The sequence below is a fragment of the Macaca mulatta genome, chromosome 16 (assembly GCF_049350105.2).
Source record: "Macaca mulatta isolate MMU2019108-1 chromosome 16, T2T-MMU8v2.0, whole genome shotgun sequence".
NCBI lineage: Eukaryota > Metazoa > Chordata > Mammalia > Primates > Cercopithecidae > Macaca > Macaca mulatta.
Genome location: NC_133421.1, coordinates 58,834,524 through 58,861,861, shown reverse-complemented (window position 1 = coordinate 58,861,861; position 27,338 = coordinate 58,834,524). Strand labels below are relative to the sequence as shown.

At 48.2% G+C, this 27,338-nt stretch overlaps 2 protein-coding genes and 1 long non-coding RNA gene across 8 annotated transcripts; all 3 read left to right on the top strand.

Moving 5' to 3' along the window:
• Nucleotides 1-2,219: 2,219 nt before the first annotated feature.
• LOC144335584 (uncharacterized) lies at nt 2,220-8,140 on the top strand. Its single transcript, XR_013406509.1, has 3 exons — nt 2,220-2,289; nt 4,788-4,854; nt 8,015-8,140. It is a non-coding gene; the product is annotated as an uncharacterized LOC144335584 (long non-coding RNA).
• A 229-nt stretch (nt 8,141-8,369) lies between these two features.
• NME1 (NME/NM23 nucleoside diphosphate kinase 1) lies at nt 8,370-17,526 on the top strand. Of its 2 annotated transcripts, none has more exons than XM_015119229.3 (5): nt 8,370-8,485; nt 10,390-10,519; nt 15,510-15,611; nt 16,644-16,756; nt 17,215-17,520. In XM_015119229.3, exons 2-5 carry the CDS (start codon nt 10,394-10,396, stop codon nt 17,330-17,332), a joined length of 459 nt encoding a protein of 152 aa, XP_014974715.1. In that variant the 5' UTR covers nt 8,370-8,485; nt 10,390-10,393; the 3' UTR covers nt 17,333-17,520.
• Nucleotides 17,527-20,966: 3,440 nt separating this feature from the next.
• NME2 (NME/NM23 nucleoside diphosphate kinase 2) lies at nt 20,967-26,898 on the top strand. Of its 5 annotated transcripts, none has more exons than XM_077968403.1 (5): nt 20,967-21,114; nt 22,233-22,362; nt 23,628-23,729; nt 25,031-25,143; nt 26,641-26,898. In XM_077968403.1, the coding sequence occupies exons 2-5, from the start codon at nt 22,237-22,239 to the stop codon at nt 26,756-26,758; spliced, it is 459 nt and encodes a 152-aa protein (XP_077824529.1). In that variant the 5' UTR covers nt 20,967-21,114; nt 22,233-22,236; the 3' UTR covers nt 26,759-26,898.
• The last annotated feature ends 440 nt before the right edge of the window (nt 26,899-27,338 follow it).

Sequence of the window (27,338 nt, the reverse complement as noted above, 5' to 3'; positions counted from 1 at the left end):
TGTGCATCATGAGGCAGCACACACATGGTTAAGGGCCTGGGTTCTGGCACTGTACAGACTGGGTTGGGCATGGTGACTCATGCCTGTAATCCCAGCACTTTAGGCGGGCGAATCACAAGGTCAGGAGTTTGAGACCAGCCTGGCCAACATGGTAAAACCTCATCTCTATTAAAAATACAAAAGAATTAGACTGGGCATAGTGGTAGGTGCCTGTAATCCCAGCTACTCAGGAGGCTGAGGCAGGAGAATCACTTGAACCCGGAAGGTGGAGGTTGCAGTGAGCCGAGATCACGCTACTGCACTCTAGCCGGAGCAACAGAGTAAGACTCCCTCTCAAAACAAAACAAAACAAAAAAATCGGCTGGGCACGGTGGCTCACGTCTATAATCCCAGCACTTTGGGAGGCCGAGATGGACGGATCACTTGAGGTCAGGAGTTCAATACCAGCCTGGCTAACATGGTGAAACCTTGTCTCTACTAAAAATACAAAAATTGGCCAGGCTTGGTGGCGTGCGCCTGTAATCCCTGCTACTCGGGAGGCTGAGGCAGGAGAATTGCTTGAACCTGGGAGGCAGAGGTTGCAGTGAGCCAAAATCATGCCATTGGACTCTAGCCTGGGTGACACAGTGAGACTGTCACACACACACACACACACACACACACACACACACACACAAATCAGCCTGGCTTGGTAGTATGTACCTGTAGTCCCAGCTACTAGAGAGACTGAGGCGGGAGGATCTTTTGAGTCTGGGAGGTCAGGGCTGTAGTGAGCTGAGATTGCGCCAGTGAGCTGAGATTGCGCCACTGCACTCCGAGGTCAGCAACAGAGAGACACTGTTGCAAAACACACACACACACACACACACACACACACACACAAAACCCCCACAAAACCCTGGTTCTACCTCTTAGAGCTGTCTGCTCTTGCGCAAGTTACTCTGTCTCCATGAGCCTGCTTCCTCACATGAAAAAATGAGGATAACAGTTGTGTTTACTCACAGAGTAGCTGTGCAACTTAAACAAATTAACTCAGGCAAGGTACTTTGTGCCTGGCACAGAGCAATCTTTCAATCACTATTGGCTATAATCAATTGTTATGTAACAAATGAATGGTAATTATCACCCCTTCTAAATCTTTTTAGACCTTTATGCAGAAAATTCAGACCTTTTAAGATCACCTTTATGCAGAAAATTCCCACTTCTCTCCTCAGGGATAACATCTCTTCTGAACCCCAGATAAATGTCTTCCGTTGATGACTGCACACTTTCTCTCTGTACCATCTTCCATCATTCACATTACATCAAACTCAGTCCTCTGGCTGGCTCCTTTGGTCTTCCCTATTTCTGTTAATACTATTATTGTTTATAGCTTTTTAGAGGTAATTTTGTCACCCAAAACTATTTTTTAAAAAGCCCGAACAAACAGCTGACATTTATTATTTACTGTGTGCCAGACACCATGTTAAATCTTTATTGGATTACTTATATATAATTCTCACAACAATTTTTTGATGTAGGGGCCATTATTAACTCCATTTAGCAACTCTAGCAACTCTAGAAACTGATGCTTAGAGATGGTTCAATGACTTGTCAACGGTCATGTAGCTATTAATAATAAGTGACTCAGCCACGAGTTACACCCACATGTTTTGAAAACAGACCCATGCTCTTAAGCACTATCATGGTATGCTTGTTTTTTTTGTTTTTTGTTTTTGTTTTTTTTTTTGTTTTTTTGAGTCAGTGTCTTGCTCTGTTGCCCAGGCTGGAGTGCAGTGGCGCGATCTCGGCTCACTGCAACCTCCGCCTCCCAGGTTCAAGCAATTCTCCTGCCTCAGCCTCCCGAGTAGCTGGGACTATAGGTGCCCACCATGCCCAGCTAATTTTTGTATTTTTAGTAGAGACCGAGTTTCACCATGTTGGCCAGGCTGATCTCGAACTCCTGACCTCAAGTGATCTCCCAGCCTTGGCCTCCTAAGCGCTGGGATTACAGGTATGAGCCAACATGACCAGCCCCAATTATTGATTATGTCAATAACTTCCTATTGGGTCTCTTTGCTTCCAGCCTCTCCCGGTCCAATTTATCCTCCAGACTGTAGCTAGATTCTCCATGGAAAACATAGCCTCCCCATAGACCACTGTAATCTTTTTTCTTTCTTTTTTGCATTAATTTTTTTTTTTTGTATTTTTTGTAGACATGGGGTTTAACCGTGTTGCCCAGGCTGGTTTGGAACTCCGGAGCTCAGGCAATCTGCCCGCCTTGGCCTCCCAAAGTGCTGGGGATTACAGGTATGAGTCACTGCCCCAGTATAATCTTAAATAAATGGGTCATTTCTTTTAGTCTATTTCTCTCTAAAGTGAGCTAATTTTTGTATTTTTAGTAGAGATGGGGTTTCCCCTTGTTGGTCAGACTGGTCTTGAGCTCCTGATCTCATGCTCTGCCCACCTCCGCCTCCCAAAGCACTGGGATTACAGGCGTGAGCCACTGCGCCCAGCCTTCAATAGTTTTATTGAGTCATAGAATGTTAAGATGTTTCTCCTGTCACTGTCCTATTTCTAGACTTTAATGGCTTCCTATTAACCACAGTTCAAGGTCTATACTTCTTAGCATTCAAGGATTGTCACTCTGGTGGTTTTACCCCTTCTGATCCACAGGATTCTATGATTCCCTGTGCGATCTCCTTATGGATACGGCCATGCCTTTTCCCCGTCTCCTTAATTTAATTTTATTTTTTTTGAGATGGAGTCTTGCTCTGTCGCCCAGGCTGGAGTGCAGTGGCATGATCTTGGCTCACTGCAAGCTCTGCCTCCCGGGTTCACGCCATTCTCCTGCCTCAGCCTCCCGAGTAGCTGGGACTACAGGCGCCCGCCACCATGCCCGGCTACTTTTCGTACTTTTTTTAGTAGAGATGGGGTTTCACCATGTTAGCTAGGTCTTGATCTCCTGACCTTGTGATCCACCCACCTTGGCCTCCCAAAGTGCTGGGATTACAGGCGTGAGCCACCGGGCCCAGCCTCATTTTAATATTCTTTTGAGTTGGGTCTTGCTCTGTCACTCAGGCTGGAGTGCGATGGCGTGATCATGGCTCACTGTAGCCTCGAAATCCTGGGGTCAATCGATCCTTACGCGTCAGCCTCCTCTGAGTAGCTTGGCCTACAGGCATGTGCCACCATGCCCAGCTAATTAAAAACATTTTCTTCCTTTTTTTGGAGCGACAGTATTGTTACCAGAAAGGGGTCCTGATCCAGATCCCAAGAGAGGGTTCCTGGATCTCGTACAAGAAAGAATTTGAGGTGGGAAAAAAAAAATTCAAGGCAAATCCATAAAGTGGAAGCAAGTTTATTAAGAAAGTAAAGGACTAGGTCGGGCACGGTGGCTCATGCCTGTAATCCCAGCACTTTGGGAGGCTGAGATGGGTGGATCACGAGGTCAGGAGATCGAGACCATCCTGGCTAACATGGTGAAACCCCCATCTCTACTAAAAATACAAAAATTAGTTGGGCGTGGTGGTGGGTTCCTGTAATCCCAGCTACTCGGGAGGCTGAGGCAGAGAATTGCCTGAACCCAGAAGGCGAAGTTTGCAGTGAGCCGAGATCCTGCCACTGCACTCCAGCCTGGAGACAAAGGGAGACTCCATATGAAAAAAAAAGAAAAAGTAAAGGAATAAGAGAACAATGGCTACTCTACAGGCAGAGCAGTTATTTCTTGATTATATGCTAAACAAGGGGTGGATTGTGAGTTTTCTGGGAAAGGGATGGGCAATTTCCCCTCTCCCCCAGCTGAGTGCTCCTCACCTTTTTAGACCATATAGGGTAACTTCTGGTCGTTTCCACGGTATCTGTCATGGAGCTGATGGGAGTGTCTTTTAGCATGTGAATCCATTATAATTAGCATATAATGAGTAGTGAGGGTGACCAGAGGTCACTTTTGTTGCCATCTTGGTTTTGGTGGGATTTGACCAGCTTCTTTACCACTGTTTTATCACCAAGGTCTTTGTAATCTGTGTCTCATGTTGATCTTTTTTATTTTTTTGAGACGGAGTCTGGCTCTGTCGCCCAGCCTGGAGTGCAGTGGCTGGATCTCAGCTCACTGCAAGCTCCGCCTCCCAGGTTCACGCCATTCTCCTGCCTCAGCCTCCCGAGTAGCTGGGACTACAGGTGCCCGCCACCTCGCCTGGCTAGTTTTTTGTATTTTTTTAGTAGAGACGGGGTTTCACCGTGTTAGCTAGGATGGTCTCGATCTCCTGACCTCGTGATCCACCCGTCTCAGCCTCCCAAAGTGCTGGGATTACAGGCTTGAGCCACCACGCCTGGCCGCTTTTTTTTTTTTTTTTTTTTTTTTTTTTTTTTTGAGGCGGAGGTTTGTTCTGTTGCTCAGGCTGGAGTGCAGTGGTGCGATCTCAGCTCACTGCAACCCCTACCACCCACGTTCAAGCTATTCTTCTGCCTCAGCCTCCCGAGTACCTGGGACTACAGGCGTGCACCACCACGCCAGGCTAATTTTTGTAGTTTTAGTAGAGACGGAGTTTCGCCATGTTCGCCAGGTTGGTCTCAAACTCCTGACCTCAGGTAATCCCCCACCTCGGCCTCCCAAAGTGCTGGGATTACAGGCATGAGCCACCGTGCCCAGCCCTTGTGTCGATCTTCTATCTCATCCTGTGACTAAGAATGCCTAGCCTCCTGGAAATGCAGCCCAGTAGGTCTAAGCCTCTTTTTACCCAGCCCCTATTTAAGATGGAGTTGCTCTGGTTTAAAAGCCTCTGATAGTATCTTATTATACTGTGCAGGCTGGTCTTGAGCTCCTGTCTTCAAGGGATCCTCTTACCTCAGCCTTCCAAAGTGGTGGGATTACAGGTGAGAGTCACCATACCTGGCCCATTCCCTTATCTCTAATTTCTGGCAACCACTAAACTAGTCTATCCTCCATGTCTATACTTATGTTATTAATATTTCACAAATGTTAAATAAATGCAATAATACAATATGTAACTTTTTATGATTGGCTTTTCTTCAGTCAGCATAAGTCCCTTGAAATCTATCCAAGGGAATTACGTATATTGCATGTATTAATAGTTTGTTATTTTTTTCTTTCGTTGAGTAGCATTCCAGGGTATGGATGTAGCATAGTTTGTTTAACCATTCACATGATGAAAGACATTTGGGTTGCTTCCAGTTTTCAGTTATAACAAATAAAGCTACAATGAACATTTGTGCACAGGTTTTTGTATGAACAGAGAGCATAAGTTTTCATTTCTTTTTTTTTTTTTTTGAAACGGAGTCTCGCTCTGTCGCCCAGGCTGGAGTGCAGTGGTGCGATCTTGGCTCACTGCGACCTCCGCCTCCCGGGTTCATGCCATTCTCCTGCCTCAGCCTCCCGAGTAGCTGGGACTACAGGCGCCCACGACCACACCTGGCTAATTTTTGTATTTTTAGTAGAGACAGGGTTTCACCATATTGACGAGGCTGGTCTCAAACTCCGGACCTTGTGATCCGCCCACCTCGGCCTCCCAAAGTGTTGGGATTACAGGCGTGAGCCACCGCGCCCAGCCAAGTTTTCATTTCTGTTGGATAAACGCCCAAGAGTGCAATGGCTGGGTCATATGGTAAGCACATGTTTAGTTTTATAAGAAACTATCAAACTTTTTCAGAGGGGCTGTACAATTTTACATTCCTACCAGTAATATGGATCCAGTTTCTATACCTCCTAAGCGTTTGGTGTATCACTACTTTTCATCATAGCATTCTGGTAAGCAGGTAGTAGTATCTGATTTTGGTTTTAATTTGAATTTCCCTGGTGGCTAATGATGTTGAACATCTTTTCATGTGCTTTCTTGCCTCTGTATATCCTGTTCAATGAAATGTCTATTCATGTCTTTTTCCTATTTCCTAATTGGATTTTTTTAACCTGTTGAGTGTTCAGAGTTCTTCAAATATTCAAATCATCAAATGAAGAGAAGGCCTTTATCTGATATGTGGTTTGGAAATATTTTCTTCCACTCTAGCTTGTTGTTTTGTCCTCTTCAAAAGGTCTTTCACAGGGCAAAGGTTTTAAATTTCTTTTCTGCAGGGCACAGTGACTCCCACCTGTAATCCCAGCACTCTGCGAGGCCTAGGTGGATGGATCACCTGAGGTCAGGAGTTTGAGACCAGCCTGGCCAACATGGTGAAACCCCGTCTCTACTAAAAATACAAAAATTAGCCGGGTGTGGTGGTGCATGCCTGAGGCAGGAGAATGGCTTGAACCCGGGAGGCAGAGGTTGCAGTGAGCTGAGATCTGCCAAGGCAATCCAGCGTGGGCCACAGAGCAAGACTGCGTCTCAATAAATAATAAATAAATAAATAAATAAATAAATAAATAAATAAATAAAAGGCCGAGCACGGTGGCTCATGCTTGTAATCCCTGCACTTTGGGAGGCTGAGGCAGATGGATCGCTTGAGGTCACGAGATCGAGACCAGCCTGGCCGACATAGCGAAACCCTGTCTCTACTAAAAATACAAAAATTAGGGCAGGGTGTGGGGCCTCATGCCTGTAATCTCAGCACTTTGGGAGGCCGAGGTGGGCGGATCACGAGGTCAAGAGTTTGAGACCAACCCGGCCAACATGGTGAAACCCCGTCTCTACTAAAAATACAAAAATTAGCCGGGTGTGGTGGTGGGCGCCTGTAATCCCAGCTGCTAGGGAGTCTGGGGCAGCAGATTCGCTTGAACCCGGGGGGCGGAGGTTGCAGTGAGCTGAGATCGCACCACTGCACTCCAGCCTGGGCGACAGGGCGAGTCTCCGTCTTAAAAAAAAAAAAAAAAAAAAAAAAAAAAAAAGCTGGGCGTGGTGGCAGGCACCTGTAGTCCCAGCTACTGAGTCACCAGAATCGCTTGAACCCGGATGGCGGAGTTTGCACTGAACCGACATCGTGCTACTGCGCTCCAGCCTGGGCGACAGAGCGAGACTCGGTCTCAAAAAGAAAAAAAACAAAACAAAACAAAACAGGAGAATAATGAAATTTTACTTATTTTATTTTATTTTATTTATTTTTTAGAGACCGAGTCTCGCTCTGTCACCCAGGCTGGAGTGCCCTGGCGCAATCTCGACTCACTGCAACCTCTGCCTCCCGGGTTCAAGCGATTCTCCTGCCTCAGCCTCCCGAGTAGCTGGGACTACAGGCGCCTGCAACCACGCCCTGCTAATTTTTGTGTTTTTAGTAGAGACGAGGTTTCACCATGTTGCCCAGGCTGGTCTCGAATTCCTGAGCTCAAGTGATCCTCCCGCCGCCGCTTCCCAATGTGCTGGGATTATGGGCGTGAGCCACCGTGCTAGGCCAAAAAAGTTTTAAATTTCAGTACGTTCCAATTTATCAACTTTTTCCTTTTATAGATTGGTCTTTTGGTGTCGTCTAAAAACTATTTGCCTGGCCCTAGGTCCTGAGAATTTTTTTTAACTCTTTTTTTTTCCCCATCAGTGATTTATTGTTTTATGTTTAAATCTATGGTTCATTTTGAGTGAATTTTGTATAAGGTGTGAGGTTTAGGTTGAGGTTCTTTGGGTCTATATTTGTCCAATTTACCCAGCATCATTTGTTGAAAAGGCTCCTGATTCCATTTTTGTACCTCTCCCCTGAGAGCAGTGGGAATGTTTTTTTGAAAAAGTATGTCAGTGATGATGTGATGCCTTGTGCAAAATCCGTATTGGCATCTCACAGCGTAAGATTTGGCTCTATTCTAACGGCATTTTCTACCACTCGATATCCACTGTAATACTTGGCTCTCAGGGAATCACTGGGCTGGCTCGCTCACTTCATGCAGGTCCATTCTATTATCACTTCCTCAGAGATTTCTCTGGCCTTTTCTTCACAGCACTTACATAATGAGATCTATTACATATTAATTTGCTTATCTGTTTCTTGTTTTCCTATACTCCTGTCCCTCCCAGAAGCTCCAAGAAAGCATACTGTTGTATCCCTAGGGCCTAGAATAATGCGTCCACATAGTAGGTATTCAATAAAATCTTTTGCTTGACAGGTTAGAAAAGGTGAATAAACACAAAGCGGGAGCGAAAAGTTTACTTCTAGGTCAGGCGCTTTTTGGACGTCATGCAAAGTGTGAGCGCCACCTCTCGGGAAGCCAATTTGCTCGCGAACAAAGGAAGTGAGTCAGAGAACCCGGGGGTGGAGGGAAAAAAGCAAGCAGCTAACCGGAAAGGTCTGAAAAAGCTAGCGCCGGAAGTTAAACAGTAGAAAGTTGTTCCCTAGAATGACTGCCTACTCCCAAGAGGAAGCGTGGGCGAGCGGTGTTCTGCAAAATGGGCTCTCCGGCAGCGGATCTGCGCCGAAGCGTTCCGTGCGTGCGAGTGCTGCGAACCACGTGGGTCCCCGGCGCGTTTCGGGTTCCGGCGGCTGCAGCCGGAGTTCAAGCCTAAGCAGCTGGAAGGGTAAGAGGTGTTCGGGATCCTGAGAGGGAAAGGAAAGGAGTGTAGTCGCCGGAGAGAGTTAGGTGAGGAGTTAGTGAAGAGGTCAGTTCAGCTCTAAGAGGCGGCGAGGAGGATCGGATGGGAGGAGGGGCAGGGAGCGCCTGTGGACAAGTGCAGACCGGTCGGCGCACATCCCATGCCACATGGACTCTCCTTTGTCGGTGGCCGCCTTTCTCGTCAGGCCGCGACGACAGGGCTGTGCCTTATTTGCCTCTGTCGAGAGCAGTGCCGGGAACGGAGTTGGCGTTCTATAAGGCCTTGCTGAATAAATGACGGGCGTGTGTGTCATTCATTCAGCAAGGACTGAGTGCTTACTGTTGTGTCACCGGGATCGATGTGGAGGGACATTTTTAGGATCTATTTCTGGCACTTTAGTCCTGTTTTCTCCTGGACAATATTCTTGCCCCGCACCCCATCGGGCGATTCTCCGCAGTCTTTGGGCTTTGTCTCTTTTTTTTTTGGAAGTTGCAGAGTGATGATAAATGATTTTCTTTGCTCTTATTGACTGCTAGGCCCTGTGGCTAGGTACCATAGACCTACACAGGAGTAAATCAGCCTGGTATGCAGGCCAGAGACCGGTGGGGAGGCAGACACACAAACAGAAAATTGGGCTACGGTGCTAAGATGCTGTAAGAAGAGGTTAACTAAAGGACAGGAAGGTGGGGCCAATAGGTGGAGCTGCTGTGTACATCAGAGATTGTCTTTCAAGGCGAGGGGCCTCCCATCTCAAGATGTGATACAGGGTACGTCATGAGCCAGTATTCTGTAAAATGAGGGATCTGGACAGAATAGGTACTCTCTAGGCTTCCTTTCAGTATGATGTCCCGTATCAGGTATTCCTAATGTCTGTAGCTCTCCCACACCCCACCGTTTATTGGCTAGTCAAAATATTCTTTGCATTGTAAAGTGTAGCATACATTACAAGAATGGATTAATGGGTTGGGAATGCTGGGTTTTGGCCTTCATTCTGGTGCTCTGGTCCTGTTTCCTCATTTGTAAAACGAAGGGGGTTGTAAAGATATATTCTCTAAAACCCCTAATGCTATGGATGTGACATTAAGTCAAACTATTATTTCTTACTGCTTTGTGCCAGACATCACTTTCACATTAGTAAAACTTTGTATCAGTGTAGTTTCTCCCAAGCTTGATTACTGAGAAAGATAGTTTTTACCTCCTGTATCCTAGTTCCACCACAGTGTTTGGTACACAGTAGATGCTTAAAAGAAGCTTATTACATCAAATGGTGGCCAGGCACGGGGCTCATGCCTGTAGTCCCAGCACTTTGGGGGGCTGAGGCCGGTGGATTACTTGAGGTCAGGAGTTGGAGACCAGCCTGGCCAACATAGTGAAACCCCATCTCTACTAAAAAAAAAAAAAAATACAAAAATTAGCTGGGCGTGGTGGCACGCGCCTGTAGTCCCAGCTATTCAGGAGGTTGAGGTAGGAGAATAGCTTGCCTGGGAAGTGGAGGTTGCAGTGAGCCAAGGTCACGCCACTGCATTCCATCCTGGGCGACAGAGCAAGACCCCATACCAAAAAAAAAAAAAGGGGCTGGGCGCGGTGGCTTATGGCCATAATCCCAGCACTTTGGTAGGCTGAGGTGGGTGGATCAGTTGAGGACAGGAGTTTGAGACCAGCCTGGGCAACATGGCGAAACCCCATCTCTAAAAAAACCACAAAAACCAAAACAAAAATAAAATAAATCAAATGGGATAGAAATTATAGTCCTTGCTTTTGGATCCTTTCCCACATTGACATATTTGTTCATAGATGAGGGGACTGGGGAGGAACTGGGTTTTTAGCAGAGGGAGACCTGCAGCTGACCTGACAGATTTGAACCAGCTTTATGGGATAATCCGCTTGAGGAGGATGACGATGTAGGCAAGTGATTCAGCGCCGTTTCATTCCTCTACCTGCCTATCCCCAGGACCATGGCCAACTGTGAGCGGACCTTCATTGCCATCAAACCAGATGGGGTCCAGCGGGGTCTTGTCGGAGAGATTATCAAGCGTTTTGAGCAGAAAGGATTCCGCCTTGTTGGTCTGAAATTCATGCAAGTGAGTGGACTTCATTGTTCCCATTTTGATTTCTTCATAGTATGGGAGAACACTGTGATTAACCTGTTTCTCCCCGGCTTTCTTATTTAAACTTCTTCATGGTAGAGTGGACAGAGTGGACACAAGTATCTAGAGACCTGGAAACACCTCAGTGCCTTAGCGTTTGGCTACGTTTAGGATTTTCCAAAATAGTCTCTGTAATATGAGGTGCATTGCTATGGGAAAAGCAGTGCAGAGTTCCACATATGACTGCATCTCTGTAATTTTTGACTCAGCTGAGCATGTTTGAGTTCTTGGTCTTGAGCTTCCTAAGCAGATAATTTTAGAGAGATTTTTTTCCCCCTTTGAGACAGGTTGTGTTTTTAGCAAGAAAATCTTCCATCAGCAATTACTAGACACTCATCAATGCTTATTGTCTAGCATTTATTAGGTACCATAGGAGCTTGTGGAGGAAAACTATGGTTTTGGTTTTGGGGAGGTTCTCCTGAAATAGCAGAGAGCAGATGTACCTGCAAGCTACTTACAAAGCAATCTTCTGATAAATGCAAGGGATTGATTGACCAGTAACCCCTCTTTAAACACATTCTAGAGATAAGAATTCAAATTCTTGGCTGGGCGAGGCACAGTGGCTCATGCCTGTAATCCCAGCACTTTGGGAAGCCAAGGCGGGCTGGTCACTTGAGGTCAGGAGTTCAAGACCAGCCTGGCCAACGTGACGAAACCCCATCTCTACTAAAAATACAAAAATTAGCTGGGTGTCAGGGCGGGCACCTGTAATCCCAGCTACTCGGCAGGCTGAGACATAAGAATTGCTTGAACCGGCCGGGCGCAGTGGCTCAAACCTGTAATCCCAGCACTTTGGGAGGCCGAAACGGGCGGATCACGAGGTCAGGAGATCAAGACCATCCTGGCTAACACGGTGAAACCCCGTCTCTACTAAAAAGAATACAAAAAACTAGCCGGGTGAGGTGGCGGGCGCCTATAGTCCCAGCTACTCAGGAGGCTGAAGCAGGAGAATGGTGTGAACCCGGGAGGCAGAGCTTGCAGTAAGCCCAGATCGCGCCACTGCACTCCAGCCTGGGCGACAGAGCGAGACTCTGTCTCAAAAAAAAAAGGAAAAAAAAAAAAAGAATTGCTTGAACCGGCCAGGTGCGGTGGCTCACGCCTGTAATCCTAGCATTTTGGGAGGCCGAGGCGGGCGGATCACCTGAGGTCAGGAGTTGGAGACCAGCCTGACTAATATGATGAAACCCTGTCTCTACTAAAAATACAAAAATTAGCCAGGCCTGGTGGCATGCGCCTGTAATCCCAGCTTCTCGGGAGACTGAGACAGGAGAATTGCTTGAACTGGGGAGGTGGAGGTTGCAGTGACTGAGATCGCATCATTGCACTCCAGCCTGTGCAACAAGAGCGAAACCCCATCTCCAAAAAAAAAAGAATTGCTTTTGAACCCAGGAGGCGGAGATTTCAGTGAGCCGAGATTGCACCACACCGCAGCCTGGGCAACAGGGAGACTCCGTCTCAAAAAAAAAAAAAAAAAAAATTCCAATTCTCAAATAAATAGGGGATAGTATGTTTTCCTAAAAGGGCATCAATTTTGGACCTTTCTAGTACATTTTAAATTTTAGTTTGACTTTCAATTTACTTACTATGTGATGTTTTAGAAAAATTGCTTTAGGGCTGGTGTGGTGACTCGCCTGTAATCCCAGCACTTTGGGAGGCTCCATCTCCAAAAAAATAAAAGAAAACTGCTTTAACGTAAAAGAGGGTAGACTGATGTTCATGCCGAGAGGAGAATGTGGTGTCCAAGCTCTAGGAGCTGGCATCTAATGTAGGTTTTCTTGCTGCATCATGCCATAACAGAATAGAAGGGCAAGAGAGTGCAAGAGTGAGAGAGAGCTAGAGAGAGAGCAAGAGGGGGTTGACCTTGATTTTATAACAAACCCACTCCTGAGATAAGACATTAATCTATTCATGAGGGTGAAGCCCTCATGACCTAAAACCTCCCATTAGGCCCCACCTCCCCACATTGTTGCATCAAGGATTAAATTTCCGACATGGGAACTTTTGGGGACACATATAGATCACAGCAGAAGGTAACATGAAATGAATGTGTTGTTGATCAGGCATTTACCATATGCTGGGCACATATGTTTCCTGATTTAGTCTTCATGCCAGCCTTGAGAAGTACTTCCTCCTGTGTTCGTGGTTGTTAGTGATGAGCAACCTAAGGCTTGAAGAGGTTCAGTGATGTGCCTGATAGCATACAGTGATGCCGCTGGGATTTTAACTTGAGTCTCTCTGACCCCTGAGCGCAGACATTTTCTCCTTTACATTGAATTTCCTTTTTTTTTTTTTTTTTTTTTGAGACGGAGTCTGGCTCTGTCACCCAGGCTGGAGTGCAGTGGCCGGATCTCAGCTCACTGCAAGCTCCGCCTCCCGGGTTTACGCCATTCTCCTGCCTCAGCCTCCCGAGTAGCTGGGACTACAGGCGACCACCACCTCGCCCGGCTAGTTTTTTGTATTTTTTAAGTAGAGACGGGGTTTCACCGTGTTAGCCAGGATGGTCTCGATCTCCTGACCTCGTGATCCCGCCCGTCTCGGCCTCCCAAAGTGCTGGGATTACAGGCTTGAGCCACCGCGCCTGGCCTGAATTTCCTATTAAGGATATATGGGTTTGGTGAAGAATGGATGGAAGGATAGCGGCCATGACTCTAAAGGGCTATTTAAATCTGCTGTGGAGGTAGGAAGCAAGGGAGAACTTGAGGTTCCCAACCCCCAAGCCCTTAAAAAAGCCTATGATCTGCTTGGCAGACTAAAGATCATCAGTTAGGGCCTGGTGTGGTGGCTCACACCTGTAATCTCAGCATTTTGGGAGGTCAAAGTGGGCGGATCATCTGAGGTCAGGAGTTCGAGATCAGCCTTGCCAACATGGTGAAACCCCATCTGTACTAAAAATACAAAGTTTAGCTGGGTGTGATGGTCCATGCCTGTAGTCCCAGCTACCAGGAAGGCTGAGGCGGGAGGATGGCTTGAACTTGGGAGGTGGAGGTTGCAGTGAATGGAGATCGAGCTACTGCACTCCATCCTGGGTAACAGAGCAAGACCCCATCTCAAAAAAAGATAATCAGTTAATCGGGTGTAGTGGTGCACACTTGTAGTCCTAGCTACTGAGAACCTGAGGCAAGAGGATTGCTTGATCCTGGGAGTGTGAGGCTGCAGTGAGCTATGATCATGCCGTTGCACTACAGCCTGGGTGGCAGAGAGACGCTGTCTCAAAACACACACACAACAAAACCAACAAAAAGATAATTGGAACCAATTAATAGAATTAAAAGAGTATTCTGGTAAGGGAGGGTCACCTCAGTGTCTGTTAGGAGACTTCACGACAAAAGTCTTCCATTTGGCTAGGAAAGGACAGGGCGAGGGTTGGATCCCTACCACGGAATGATTACGTGGCCATATAATTTTACTTTGGCAAGTGATAACTGGTGGCTGAATGATGGGGCTTTTGGGCTGCCAGTCTCCACATTTGTGTGTGTCTCTAATGTGTGCGATACGCGTCATACAGCGCAGTACCACAGAGCTGGAAAAACCATGGGACCCTGTTAGATTTGAACAAGCACATATGCAGTACAAGAGAGAACACAGCCAAATTGAGTTGAAACTGTTAAGCAGATAGTTTGTTCTCTAGCTAACGTGATTTGTTCCCACATATTAGCCTTGCAGTATGAGAACTTCTAATTCATTTTTTTTTTTTTTTTTGAGATGGAGTCTCGCTCTGTCACCCAGGCTAGAGTGCAGTGGTGTCACCTCGGCTCACTGCCAGCTCTGCCTCTTGGGTTCATGCCATTCTCCTGCCTCAGCCTCCTGAGTAGCTGGGACTACAGGCGCCCGCTACCACGCCCGGCTAATTTTCCATTTTTCAGCAGAATTATGTATTGCTAGATGTCATTTACTTTTGGGTGATTTGCAGATACCTTTGGGAATCACACGGTCATCACGCTGGGCTTTTATCCTCTGAGTAAACGTGAAGCATCCCTGGGTAATGGCCTGGTTTAGTTTGCTGCTCATCAAATGCCAAGACTTGCTCCCTGGTGTCCTTCTAACATTTTATTTGGGGTTTGCTCTGGGAATGGAAATTTATTGTATTGTTGATTTTCCTGCCTAAAATGAGATGGTTGAGGGCCAGGCATGGTGGGTCACGTCTGTAAGCCCAGCACGTTGGGAGGCCGAGGCTGGAGGATCACTTGAGTCCAGGAGTTTGAGACCAGCCTGGGCAACATAGTGAGACCTTATCTCTACAAATAATTTTTTAAAATTAGCCAGGTATGGCTGGGCGTGGTGGCTTACGCCTGTAGTCCCAGCATTTTGGGAGGCCGAGGCAGGCAGATCACCTGAGGTCAGGAGTTTGAGACCAGCCTGGCCAACAACCCTGTTTCTACTAAAAATACAAAAATTGGCTGGGCATGGTGGGCGGGCATCTGTAATCCCAGCTACTTGGGAGGCTGAGGCAGGAGAATCACTTGAACCTGGGAGGTGGAGGTTGCAGTAATCAGGATCGCGCCACTGCACTCGAGCCTGGATGACAGAGGGAGACTCTGTCTCAAAATAAATAAATAAATTTTAAAAATTAGCCAAGTCTGGTAGTGTGTGTCTACAGTCCTACCTATTTGGGAGTCTGAGGCAGGAGGAACACTTGAGCCCAGGAGTTTGAGTTTTTTAAAAATGAGATAGCTGAATTTAATTTTAATGTTCTGTGGTTTTATTATCAGTCAATGCCAATAGGGAGACAATTGATATAAAATTGGAGAAGTACTTTTAGTCCTGTCACTGCTCCCTTCCAGTGTGGAGAATGAATTGGGTTATAACAGAATCAGTGAGCCCAACCACTCATGTTTTACATAGCAGGGTGGATGAGGGGAATTTACATGGATTGTATGTTCTTAGATGGTTTGGGGCCATTCTCATTCTCCGTCCTGTTGAATAGGCCTCTGAAGACCTTCTCAAGGAACACTACATTGACCTGAAGGACCGTCCGTTCTTTGCCGGCCTGGTGAAATACATGCACTCAGGGCCGGTAGTTGCCATGGTGAGTGTGCCTGTGTGAGATACTCCAAGTATGCATTGCTTGTCGTCTGCGCTAGGCTCTCTTCTAGACACTGGGGATACAGTCATGAGTGAGACCAAATAGATATCTATTTTCATATATCAGCTAATGGTTAGTGATAGGCCCAGAAATGAATAGGAGTAGCAAGTGATCACTTTAGAATGGATGATCAAAGAATGCAAATTTTAAGCTGTGATCTGAATGACAAGAAGCAGCCAGCTATGTACAGAATCACAGTGAAAAACATTTCCAGCCAAGCAAACAGCATGTGCAAAGGTCCCAGGGTGGGAATGAGCTTGGCGTTTTGAAGTATGGGAGGAGAATTGAAATGCCCGAAGCCTGATGGGTGGGAGAGAAGTTGGGATGTGAAGAGTTCAGAGGCATGGGCAGGGGCCTCCTCTCTTAGGGGTGTGTTGACCATGTAGTTCCTGAGTGCTGGGAAGCTATGGGACACTTCACACTTGGCCTTTTTTTTTTTTTTTTTGAGATGGAGTCTCGCTTTGTCACCCAGGCTGGAGTGCAGTGGCACAATCTCGGCTCACTGCAAGCTCCGCCTCCCGGGTTCACACCATTCTCCTGCCTCAGCCTCCTGAGTAGCTGGGACTACAGGTGCCCACCACCACGCCCGGCTAATTTTTTTGTATTTGTAGTAGAGACGGGGTTTCACTGTGTTAGCCAGGATGGTCATGATTTCCTGATCTCGTGATCCACCCGCCTCAGCCTCCCAAAGTGTTGGGATTACAAGTGTGAGCCACCGCGCCCTGCCCACACTTGGCATTTTAAGGAGGCTGCTCTGGTTGCTGAATGGAGAGTACATTGTAGAAAGGCAAGCATCAGGGCAGGGAGACCAGGATCCCTAGTGCCGGAATAAGTGGATACTCTAAATATTTGTTCAGTGAATGAATGTCATCTTAAGGGGCCTTTTTATTTTTTCCTATTTTTGGATTAATAGTTGCCAGATTTTCTGCTGAGATGGGTTTTCTTCTTTGACCATATCTTCTTCTGTCCTTGGAGGTCTGGGAGGGGCTGAATGTGGTGAAGACAGGCCGAGTCATGCTCGGGGAGACCAACCCTGCGGACTCCAAGCCTGGGACCATCCGTGGCGACTTCTGCATACAAGTTGGCAGGTGAGATTTTGCTCTTTTTCCCCCTTTTCCAAAATCTGATTTAGTTGCCACAAGGATTTGGGTTTTTGAGGCTGGAGGTAGACATGATACCATATGCAGGTTGATTTTATCGGAGTTTATTGTTTTCCTCCCCCTTAAGTTGGTGTTTGGCTTTGGTTTTTAAAATCACTGTAGTTGTACCTCCGTTACACGAAGTGTAGAACCTGGTACAACACACTTTGCTGGCCACAGTCTTTCCTGAAGGCTCTTACTGTTTGCACCAGTGTGACCGGGAGGGCTGAATGTGGGGAGGGCATTTTTCACCCTTACATGAATGGCCATTGTAGGCTTTTTCTTTTAACATGGTCTAATGTCCATGGAGCTTCAGCTTTTATGCTGCCGTGGCTGTAGATTTCTGGCAATGGGCGCATTTTAATCCTTCTGGTCTTGGTCATGTGACTATCTCTTTCTCCACCCAGGAACATTATACATGGCAGTGATTCCGTGGAGAGTGCAGAGAAGGAGATCAGCTTGTGGTTTCACCCTGAGGAACTGGTAGATTACATGAGCTGTGCTCAGAACTGGATCTATGAATGACAGGAGAGCAGGCTACAATGCTTTCACATCCATTTCTCCTCCTTCCCATGGGCAGAGGACCAGGCTCTAGGAAATCTAGTTATTTAAAGGAACTTCGTCATAATTTGGAAGGAAGCTCTTGGAGCTGTGAGTGCTCCCTGTACAGTGTTACCATCCCCTACCATCTGATTAAAATGCTTCCTCCCAACTTAGGATTCATTGAGTTGGTTACTTTGTATTGTTGTATTTTTTTTTCTTCTTTTCATGTACACTGAATAACCTGACCTAATAGAGAATGTAAATACTATAAAAATTATTTATATTGAGATCTCACATACACACAGGCATTCTTTGCCTGCCCTTCTTAACCCCTGCGTCCCTTCCACTCTTGGCATGGAGCTACTCAACAGGCATCTATGGAGCATCTGCTACATGGCCAAGACTGGACTAGGTGCAGAGGATTCATCAGAAATAATACATGAGGGCTGGGTGTGCTGGCTTGTGCTTGTGATACCAGCTACTTGGGAGGCTGAGGTGGGAGACTAGCCTGGGTAACAGAGCAAGACCCTGTCTCACTAAAAAAAAAAAAAAAAAAAAAAAAATTAGGCTGGGTACAATGACTCATGCCTTTAATTCCAGCTATTCAGGAGGCTGAGGGGAAGAATCGCTAGAGGCCAGTACAAGTCCAGCGTGGGCAACACAGCAAGACACTGACTTTACAAAAAAAAAGAAAAATTAGCTCTGGTGCTGTACACCTCTAGTTCTACCTATGGGGAAGGCATAATAGGCAGGAGGATTGTGCCCGGGAGTTCAAGGCTGCAGTGAACCATGATCATGCTACTGTACTTCAGCCTGGGTGACAGAGTGAGACCAGTCTCTTAAATAAAAACATATCCATCCTGTTCTTGAGAAGCTCTTGGGGATTCAGTGAATGGGGGAGTGTGGGAAGTTGTAATTCCTCCGAAAATCAGAAAAGCTAGGTAGACAGTAGGCCTGGGTCCCTGGGATGGCCTCAAATGAAGCAGGAGGTCTTGTAAGTAGCTTTGATTTGTTAGGATATTGATTTGGTTGCTTTAATGGAGACAAGATAGAAATGTACTTCTCTTTCATTTGAAAGTTCAAGTGTGGTCGGGTGCAGTGGCTCATGCCTATAATCCCAGCACTTTGGGAGGCCAAGGCAGGAGGATTGCTTGAGCCCAGGAGTTTGAGACTAGCCTGGGGAACAGAGTGAGACCTCATCTCTTCCAAACATTAAAAATTAGTCGGGTGTGGTGGCACATTCCTATAGTCCTAGCTACTCAGGAGGCTGAGGTAGGAGGATTGCTTGAGCCCCAGAGGTTGGAGCAGTGAGCTGTGATCCCACCTCTGTCCTTCAGCCTGGGTGACACAGTGAGACCTGTCTTCAAAAAAAAGCCCTAACTACTCAGTAGAGGTGGTCATAGTGGTAAGGCTCTGATCTTTAAGGTGGTCTACACACACCTGGTTCCTTCTAATCAGTCCTACTTGGATTACCCCCCCATGTTCCTGCAAGTTGGGAAAGGAAGTGGAAGAAGTATCCCTTTTAAAGAGACATCTCTGAATTACAACCTCCACTTCCTCTTACATCCCATTGGCTAGAACTTAGGCATATGGCTGCATCTAGCTGCAAGGGAAACTGAAAATTTTTTTTTCTTTTGAGACGGGGTCTCACTCTGTCGCCTAGGATGCAGTGCAGTGGTGTGATCACAGCAGCTCACTGCAGCCTCGACCTCTCTGGGCCCAAGTGATCTCCTACCTTAGCCTCTGGAGTAATTGGGACTACAGGCACGTGCCACCACGCCCAGCTAATGTTTGTATTTTCTGTAGAGATGGGGTTTCGTCATGTTTCCCAGGCTGGTCTCCAACTGCTGGGCTCAAGGGATCTGCCTGCCTGGGCCTCCCAAAGTTCTGGGCTTATAGGCGTGGGCCATCGTGCCCAGCCTGAGGGTTTTTCTTTCTTTCTTTCTTTTTTTTTTTGAGATGAAGTCTCGCTCTTGTCGCCCAGGCTGGAGTGTAATGGTGCGATCTTGGCTAACTGCAACCTCCGCCTCCTGGGTTCAAGCGATTCTCCTGCCTCAGCCTCCAGAGTAGCTGGGATTACAGGCGTGTGCCACCATTCCCGGCTAATTTTTGTATTTTTAATAGAGACGGGTTTTGGCCGGGCGCGGTGGCTCAAGCCTGTAATCCCAGCACTTTGGGAGGCCGAGATGGGCGGATCACGAGGTCAGGAGATCGAGACCATCCTGGCTAACACGGTGAAACCCCGTCTCTACTAAAAAATACAAAAAACTAGCCGGGCGCGGTGGCGGGCGCCTGTAGTCCCAGCTACTCAGGAGGCTGAGGCAGGAGAATGGCGTGAACCCGGGAGGCGGAGCTTGCAGTGAGCTGAGATCCGGCCACTGCACTCCAGCCTGGGCGGCAGAGCGAGACTCCGTCTAAAAAAAAAAAAAAAATAGAGACGGGTTTTCACCATGTTGGTCAGGCTGGTCTTGACCTCAGATGATCCACCTGTCTCAGCCTCCCAAAGTGCTGGGATTACAGGTGTGAGCCACTGCGCCTGCCTGCTGAGGGTTTTCTTATCTTTCCTGTTCATCTGGCTTCGGTAGAGGCAATAGAGGGGAAGGGACTTCTCAAGAGCGGGGAGAAGAGGATAGTTGGGGTGGGCTGCCTTTATGGACAGATGAGGGCGAGATGATTTTTTTTTTTTTTTAATTTTTGAGATGGACTCTCATTCTGTTGCCCAGGCTGGAGTGCAGTGGCACGATCTCAGTTAACTGCAACCTTTGCCTCCTGGGTTCAAGCGATTCTCCTGCCTCAGCCTCCTGAGTAGCTGGGATTACAGGCATGCGCCACTACGCCCGGCTGATTTTTGTATTTTTAGTGGAGATGGGGTTTCACCATGTTAGTCAGGCTTGTCTCGAACACCTGACCTCGTGATCCACCCGCCTCGGCCTCTCAAAGTGCTGGGATTACAGGTGTGAGCCACTCCACCTGGCCTGAATTTCTATTAATATTTTACACAAAGTGTGGCCTGTTTGTTTTGGGGCGTGAGATGAGCATACCAGGACTTGGGGAATGAACATGTGAAGCTGGAGGGTTACAGCCTCCCCAGTTAAGGACAGTCTTCCCAGGAAGGAAAGAAGAGGTGAAAGCAGAGGGGTGGTCCTGACTGTACCCTAAGTAGCCATCAGTGACCTGACCAAGGGGCAGATAGCTCTCCCCTGGACAGAGAAAAGTCCGTGAAATTTCCAGAGCTGTTTCCACAGTTGACATTTGGTAATCCAAATAAGAGTGTGCTTCAGATGGAAGCCAAAAAATACAGTGCCCCCAAATGAGGGCACATGACAGTCATTGTCAATGTCTGGTGGGCTAATGCTCTGTAACTAGAAGTTTGGAAAGCAGATAAGGTGTGACAGAGGCCAGGTTGTCATCTATCTGGCCAGTGACAGGTAATCAGCGCAGTGGTAGGGGCACTCGGGTGATGGCATGATTGCTGTGGTCAGCTCAGAGTCCTGAGGGGAAGCAAGCGGGCGCCCACCATGTCAGGGCAGTACCACTGCTGTGCGGCTGTCAGTCAGTGCTGCAGGCGCTGAGAGGGGCTCGTGACCACCCCAGGGAAGTTGGGCATCACCAAAGGGAGCTTGTTTGCAGTTTACACACTGCAAATAGGAAGTGTGTACAGGTCGATGACAGGCCTGATCTCTATGACACGGTCTAGACTTTCCTCAGGGTCCAGGGGCGCGCCTCAGGGTGAACTGGAAAGCTCGACCGCACTTTAGTGCCAGGTGGGCAGAGATCCCTATCTCAGGGTGGGAGTGGGGCAGCTGACTGGGGCTGGAAATGTAGGTGGGGAGGCGGCAGCCAGGCAGCAGGGCATCCTGTGAAAAGAGCATCTCGCTAAGGAGTCTGAACGCCATACTGTAGGAGGGGGAGTCATAAAGGCAGGGCAGGGGCAGGACCAGATGGCCGTCTCAGGTGCTGAGCGAGGCTCCCGGTTTGCGGGGAGAGGTGAGATCGAGGCCCGTTGGGAGGCCGAGGCTTAACCAGGGCTCAAGCAGAGGGGAGGGAAGGCTGGATTTCAGAGGTAGGGAGGATAAGGACTGTGGGTGCACGACGGGGAGGGAGAGTCAAGTCAAGGTTAATGCCGGTGCTGAAAGCAGCAGATGGCCTTGACCGGGGTAGAGAACTCGAGCACAGGAGCAGGTTCTGTGTGTGTGTGTCTAGGAGCTTTTGGGTTCACGGGAAGTACTGAGAGGTGAGGAGTGGGATTTGGGACGTGCGTAGTTGAACTCATAGGACGTCCAGGTGGAGAAGGAATCACTTCCTGTCTCTGGATTCGTTTTGATCACTGCCCGGCGAGGGCGCGCCCCGGCTGGGCGTGGACACGGTTCTCGGGCCGCGTCCGGCCGGGCGGGTGGGGCGTTCCTGCGGGTTGAGAGGCTAGGTCCTCCGGGGTGTGGCCACGTCGCGCTCCGCCCCGCGCCCCTCCTCCGCTGCCAGCTCCCGGGTGTGGTGGTCCCTCCAGCTCTCTGCTCTCGCAGCGCAGCGCCGCCACCCGGCCCCTCCAGCTTCCCGGTAAGGCGGTGGGGCACATCCCTTGGCGACTCCTCCGGCTCCCTCTTCCGCTTGCACGGCCGCAGGTGGGCCCGGTCTGTGGGCGTCCCCCGATTTCCCGCAGGTCCCGCGCGGGGTCGGAGCGGGAGATTCCTTTGCAGCTTGCGCCCCGCGGGCCTTCGGGCTCCGCAGAGTGACGCCGGCCCTGCGCGGGGCGGAAGCGCCCGGGAAGCCACGTGTCCCCGCGGCCGCGCGTGGTGGGGGAGGCGGGCCTGGCGGCGCCCACGTGGCCTCCGCGGGCCACGCCAGGGCCTCGGTCCGGACCCTGACTGCACCTCTCGCCTCGCAGGACCATGGCCAACCTCGAGCGCACGTTCATCGCCATCAAGCCGGACGGCGTGCAGCGCGGCCTGGTGGGCGAGATCATCAAGCGCTTCGAGCAGAAGGGGTTCCGCCTCGTGGCCATGAAGTTCCTCCGGGTAACTCGCCCCCGTCTTCCCTTCCCCCGCTGCAGCCGGCTCGCGGGTGTTTTTCCCTCCTGGCGGCGGTTTGTCCGCGTCTCCTTTCCGAGTCCATTTCGCGGCCGCGAGAATCCCTTTCCCCGCTGCCCCCGCCCAGGGCGGCTCTGGCCGGTCGACCATTTGCCGGGGCGGTGGGGACAGACGCCCTTGGGAAGGTGAAGCGCGGGTAGCGTGACTCGCCCTCCGGGTCTGGCTTCCTTCCCGCGGGCCGCCACCTGCCCACCGGCCGCAGGGAGGCAGCAGGGAGCGGAGAAACCCCGTGCCCCAGACCCCCTGCGCCTGCCCACGCGGGTCCACCTAGGCACGGAATGGAGACTTAGAATGTCCTTTGCTTTAGTCTGAAACTCCGACTTCCAGTGCGGTGCTCCTCCTTTAGCATAGGGCAGGAACTATATTTTCCACATTAAATTTGGGGCACAGATCTGAATCCCTACACTTAGGGATAAGTAAGTACTGAAATTCAAGCAGGCTCATCGGTGAAGAGAATGTTCTCAGTTACCATCTGAAATATTTAAAAGGGCATTGTGAGTAGCCCAGGGGAGTTTAATGTGACCTCTGCCTGGCATGTGACCTAACATATGTACTTCAGTTGCAGCTAAAATTTAATTCCCTAAATCTAGATCTTCAAACCACCTACTTCTTAGGATTACACAACCCCTAATGTCATTGATAGAATGAGGGTGTCTTTACGATTAGAACAGTCTTGGCCAGGCGCGGGGCTCACGCCTAAAATCCCAGCAATTTAGGAGGCCGAGGTGGGTGGAGCCCAGGAGTTGGAGATCAGCCTGAGCCACATAGCAAGCCCCTGTCTCTACAAAAAAAGAAAAAAAAAGAAAAAAAAACTGGGCATGGTTGGGGGCCTCTGTAGTTCCAGCTGTTTGGGAGGCTGAGGTGGGAAAATCACTTGAGCCCTGGAAGTTGAGGCTGCAGTGAGCCATGAATGTGCCACTGCATCGCTGCCGGGGTGATGAGAGGGAGACCCTGTCTCCTAAAACAAACCAAAACAACGCAGCAAAAAAGAACAGTCTTTCTGTTAAAATGACATTAGTTTCATGGTTTGGATGGGATTTAAAAAATATTTGTGTGAGTATGTATATATTTCCACACACCGCTTATGAACGTGGGCTAGAACATAAAACCGGACTTGCTAATGGGAGGTCCAGAGGATGGGATTGGAGTCTTTCCAGCTTAGCTCCTAACTGGCGCGTCCTCTCCAATGCCAGGCCTCTGAGGAACACCTGAAGCAGCACTACGTTGACCTGAAAGACCGCCCGTTCTTCCCCGGGCTGGTGAAGTACATGAACTCGGGGCCGGTTGTGGCCATGGTGAGTGGTTGTGGGGAATGAGGGAAAATGGGGAAAAAGTGCTCGGTGTTCTTTTTTAGACATCTCCCTCACCTAAATTATTTTATGAATGGAACCTGCTGAAGTTAGTTAACTGAGCAACTAGGAGCTTGGGAGGAGAAAGCAAATCAGACCTTAGAAATGGGAAGGACGTTAGCTGGGTGTGGTGGTGCACGGCTGTAGTCCCAGCTACTCGGGAGGCTGAGGCAGGAGAATTGCTTGAACCGGGGAGGCGGAGGTTGCAGTGAGCTGAGATCGTGCCACTGCACTCCAGCCTGGGCAACAGAGCGAGACTCTGTCTCAACAAAGGAAAAAAAAAAAAAAAAGATAAGGGAAGGATGTTTTCAGGTAAATTTTTCGAGAGTTAAATAGAATCTCACTGCCTACAAGAATGGTAAATTTCCGGGCCAGGCTCCGTGGCTCATGCCTGTAATCCCAGCACTTTGGGAGGCTGAGGTGGGTGGATCACCTGAGGCCAGGAGTTAATCCCAGTTAGGAGGCCAGTTACTCAGGAGGCTGAGACAGGAGAATCACTTGAACCTGGGAGGCGGAGGTTGCAGTGAGCCGAGATCGCCACTGCACCCCAGCCTGGGTGACAGCAAGACTCCATCTCAAAAAAAAAAAAAAAAAAAAGTATTAAATTTCTTGTTTGACAAGTGTTCTAGACCTTAATGTTTCCTAGATTAAAAATTTTTTCCTATTTTCTCATGAAAAATTCAAATGTAAGTATTTAAGAAGTTCTCAAATCCTATACTAGAAGCAATTTCTTCTGGATGGTGCTAATGTCCAATTGGGAGTGAAAAGAATAGGAGAGAGTAAAATAGGGAGGCAGTGAAATTGTTGAGAAAGTAGACCTATTTCCTGTTCCCCTTTTTCTTCCTTCTGCTCTTCCCTGGAATCCTGACCCTTGCATGTTAGTCTTTCTTTTCCCTGTTCTAGCAGTCTTCTGGGATGCCCTTCCCACTAACCCTATTCCAGACTGGCCATTTTCTCCTCTCTTAACTAGTTTTTCTTTGTCGATGGCTGTATAAGGATTCTTCAACATTGTTTATCTCTGTCTCAGCTAAACTGGGAAGTCCCCAAGTTGGGCAGACCTGTCTTTGAATCCTAGCAATACATTTGGAATGGAGTTTTTAGGTAGGCCCCTACTCTCTGCTGGGGTTAGCTGATAATCATGTCACTGGTTGGTCTCATTGATGTGTCCTGTCAGGTAGGAGTAAATGTTAGACACTACCTGTCCTGAGTGGCAGATCTGATTATAAATCCATTTTCACACTTCTGAGGTCTGGGAGGGGCTGAACGTGGTGAAGACAGGCCGAGTGATGCTTGGGGAGACCAATCCAGCAGATTCTAAGCCAGGCACCATTCGTGGGGACTTCTGCATTCAGGTTGGCAGGTAAGTCCGGGGACAGGAGGGTGGATGACTTTTATGCAACACCATTTAAAGCAGACATCAGGTGCATCCTACTTTCAGAAGAATCTGTGAATTATTATTATTTTTTTCTTGAGACGGACTCTCCCTCTGTCACCCAGGCTGGAGTGCAGTGGTATCATCTCAGCTCACTGCAACCTCCACCTCCCAGGTTCAGGCGATCCTCCTGCCTTAACCTCCCAAATAGCTGGGATTACAGGTGCATGCCACCACGCCCAGCTAATTTTTGTATTTTTAGTAGAGACAGGGTTTCACCACATTGGCCAGGCTAGTTTCGAACTCCTGACCTCAGGTGATCCGCCTGTCTTGGCCTCCCAAGGTGCTGGGATTACAGACATGAGCCACCGCACTTGGCCTGAACTTTTTAAATTAGTTGGTGATTATCATTGTATAAAAACTTTCAGGCTGGGCATGTCATTGTATAAAAGCTCAGGCCATGCCTGGCCCAAACTCATAAATTAGGTGGTGATTATCATTGTATAAAAGCTTTCAGGCCACACTTATGCCTGTAATCCCAGCACTTTGGGAGGCCGAGGTGGGTGTATGACCTGAGATCAGGAGTTTGAGACCAGCCTGGAGCCTGGCTAACATGAACCCCGTCTCTACTAAAAATAAAAAATTAGGCAGGCATGGTGGTGCATGCTTGTAATCCTAGCTACTCAGGAGGCTGAGGTGAAGAATTGCTTGAACCCGGGAGTTGGAAGCTGCATTGAGCTAAGATCTCGCCACTGCACTCCAGCCTGGGCAACAAGAGCGAAACTCTGTCTCAAAAAACAAAACAAAACAAAACAGCTTTCACACATAGCTTCTTCCCTAGGTTACTTAATTTTAGGGGGCCGTATGTGGTAGTTCCTGTGTAGCACAGCAGAAAATGCTAGGTGTGGAGAAGGGAAGCGTTCTAGCCATATCCATGAGTACTTTGTCCATAGGTGTGACATTTAACCTTTTGATTTCCCTCACCTCTACACAATCTGTTCAAAACCTTTACAAACTTGTGAGGTTCAAGTGGAATAAAGGGATTGTTATTAATAAGCAGTGTTATGTCATGGTTGGGCTTTGCAAATCAGTGTTATAAGAAAATGCAGCAGAGCTGGCCTATGATAACGCATACATCATATCTAGTTGGGATGTTGATCTGGAGTGGGTTTGAATATTACTGTATTTTCCAAAATTTGAGGAGGAGTGTTTTATGTCATCAGCAATCTTGGGGTACAAACACTCTTTTGATGGGGAGGCCAGACTTGGAAGCGTAATACAGTTGAAACAAGGAATGTTTTGAATCAAGCACCTTTACAGTTGTATAGCTGCTTTTAAAAGGAAGTGCTTTGGGGGTATAAATTGGTCTGCTGCTTCAAGTGGCAATATGGCTGAAAAAGTCTGGAGTGGCTATCCGTTGCGGTACCCATTAAACAGACTTTTGCACTTTAAAACATGGCAACTAGTAATTGTTTTCTTTCTTAGGAACATCATTCATGGCAGTGACTCAGTAAAAAGTGCTGAAAAAGAAATCAGCCTATGGTTTAAGCCTGAAGAACTGGTTGACTACAAGTCTTGTGCTCATGACTGGGTCTATGAATAAGAGGTGGACATAGCAGCAGTCTCCTTCAGCACGGCGTGGTGTGTCCCTGGACACAGCTCTTCATTCCACTGACTTAGAGGCAACAGGATTGATCATTCTTTTATAGAGCATGTTTGCCAATAAAGTTTTTGGAAGCTGGATACTGTCTCCTTGTGCTTATTTGATACTGAGCTGAAAGAAGTGACTTGGTTCCCTGGCTGTAGTAGCATTATCTACATCTAAATCCTGCTTGTCAAAGAATGATCTATCTGATCCTGACGGAGTTTCACTCTTGTTGCCCAGGCTGGAGTACAGTGGCATGATCTTGGCTCACCGCAACCTCCACCTCCTGGGTTCAAGCGATTCTCCTGTCTGCGCCTGCTGAGTAGCTGGGATTACAGGCATGCACCACCATACCTTGCTAATTTTGTATTTTTAGTAGAGACGGGATTTTTCCATGTTGGTCAGGCTGGTCTTGAACTCCCAATCTCAGGGGATCTGCCTACCTTGGCCTCCTAAAGTGCTGGGATTACAGGTGTGAGCCACCGCGCATGGCCTATTTATTTATTTATTTGAGACAGAGTCTCGCTTTGTCACCCAG

Excerpts from the sequence above, each read along its gene's own strand:
- NME1 (XM_015119229.3), top strand. The coding sequence starts at position 10,394 with ATGGCCAACTGTGAGCGGACCTTCATTGCCATCAAACCAGATGGGGTC. Across the intron at positions 10,520-15,509 it reads TTGGTCTGAAATTCATGCAA|GCCTCTGAAGACCTTCTCAA; the intron begins GTGAGTGGACTT and ends CCTGTTGAATAG. Across the intron at positions 15,612-16,643 it reads CAGGGCCGGTAGTTGCCATG|GTCTGGGAGGGGCTGAATGT; the intron begins GTGAGTGTGCCT and ends CTGTCCTTGGAG.
- NME2 (XM_077968403.1), top strand. The coding sequence starts at position 22,237 with ATGGCCAACCTCGAGCGCACGTTCATCGCCATCAAGCCGGACGGCGTG. Across the intron at positions 22,363-23,627 it reads TGGCCATGAAGTTCCTCCGG|GCCTCTGAGGAACACCTGAA; the intron begins GTAACTCGCCCC and ends CTCCAATGCCAG. Across the intron at positions 23,730-25,030 it reads CGGGGCCGGTTGTGGCCATG|GTCTGGGAGGGGCTGAACGT; the intron begins GTGAGTGGTTGT and ends CACACTTCTGAG.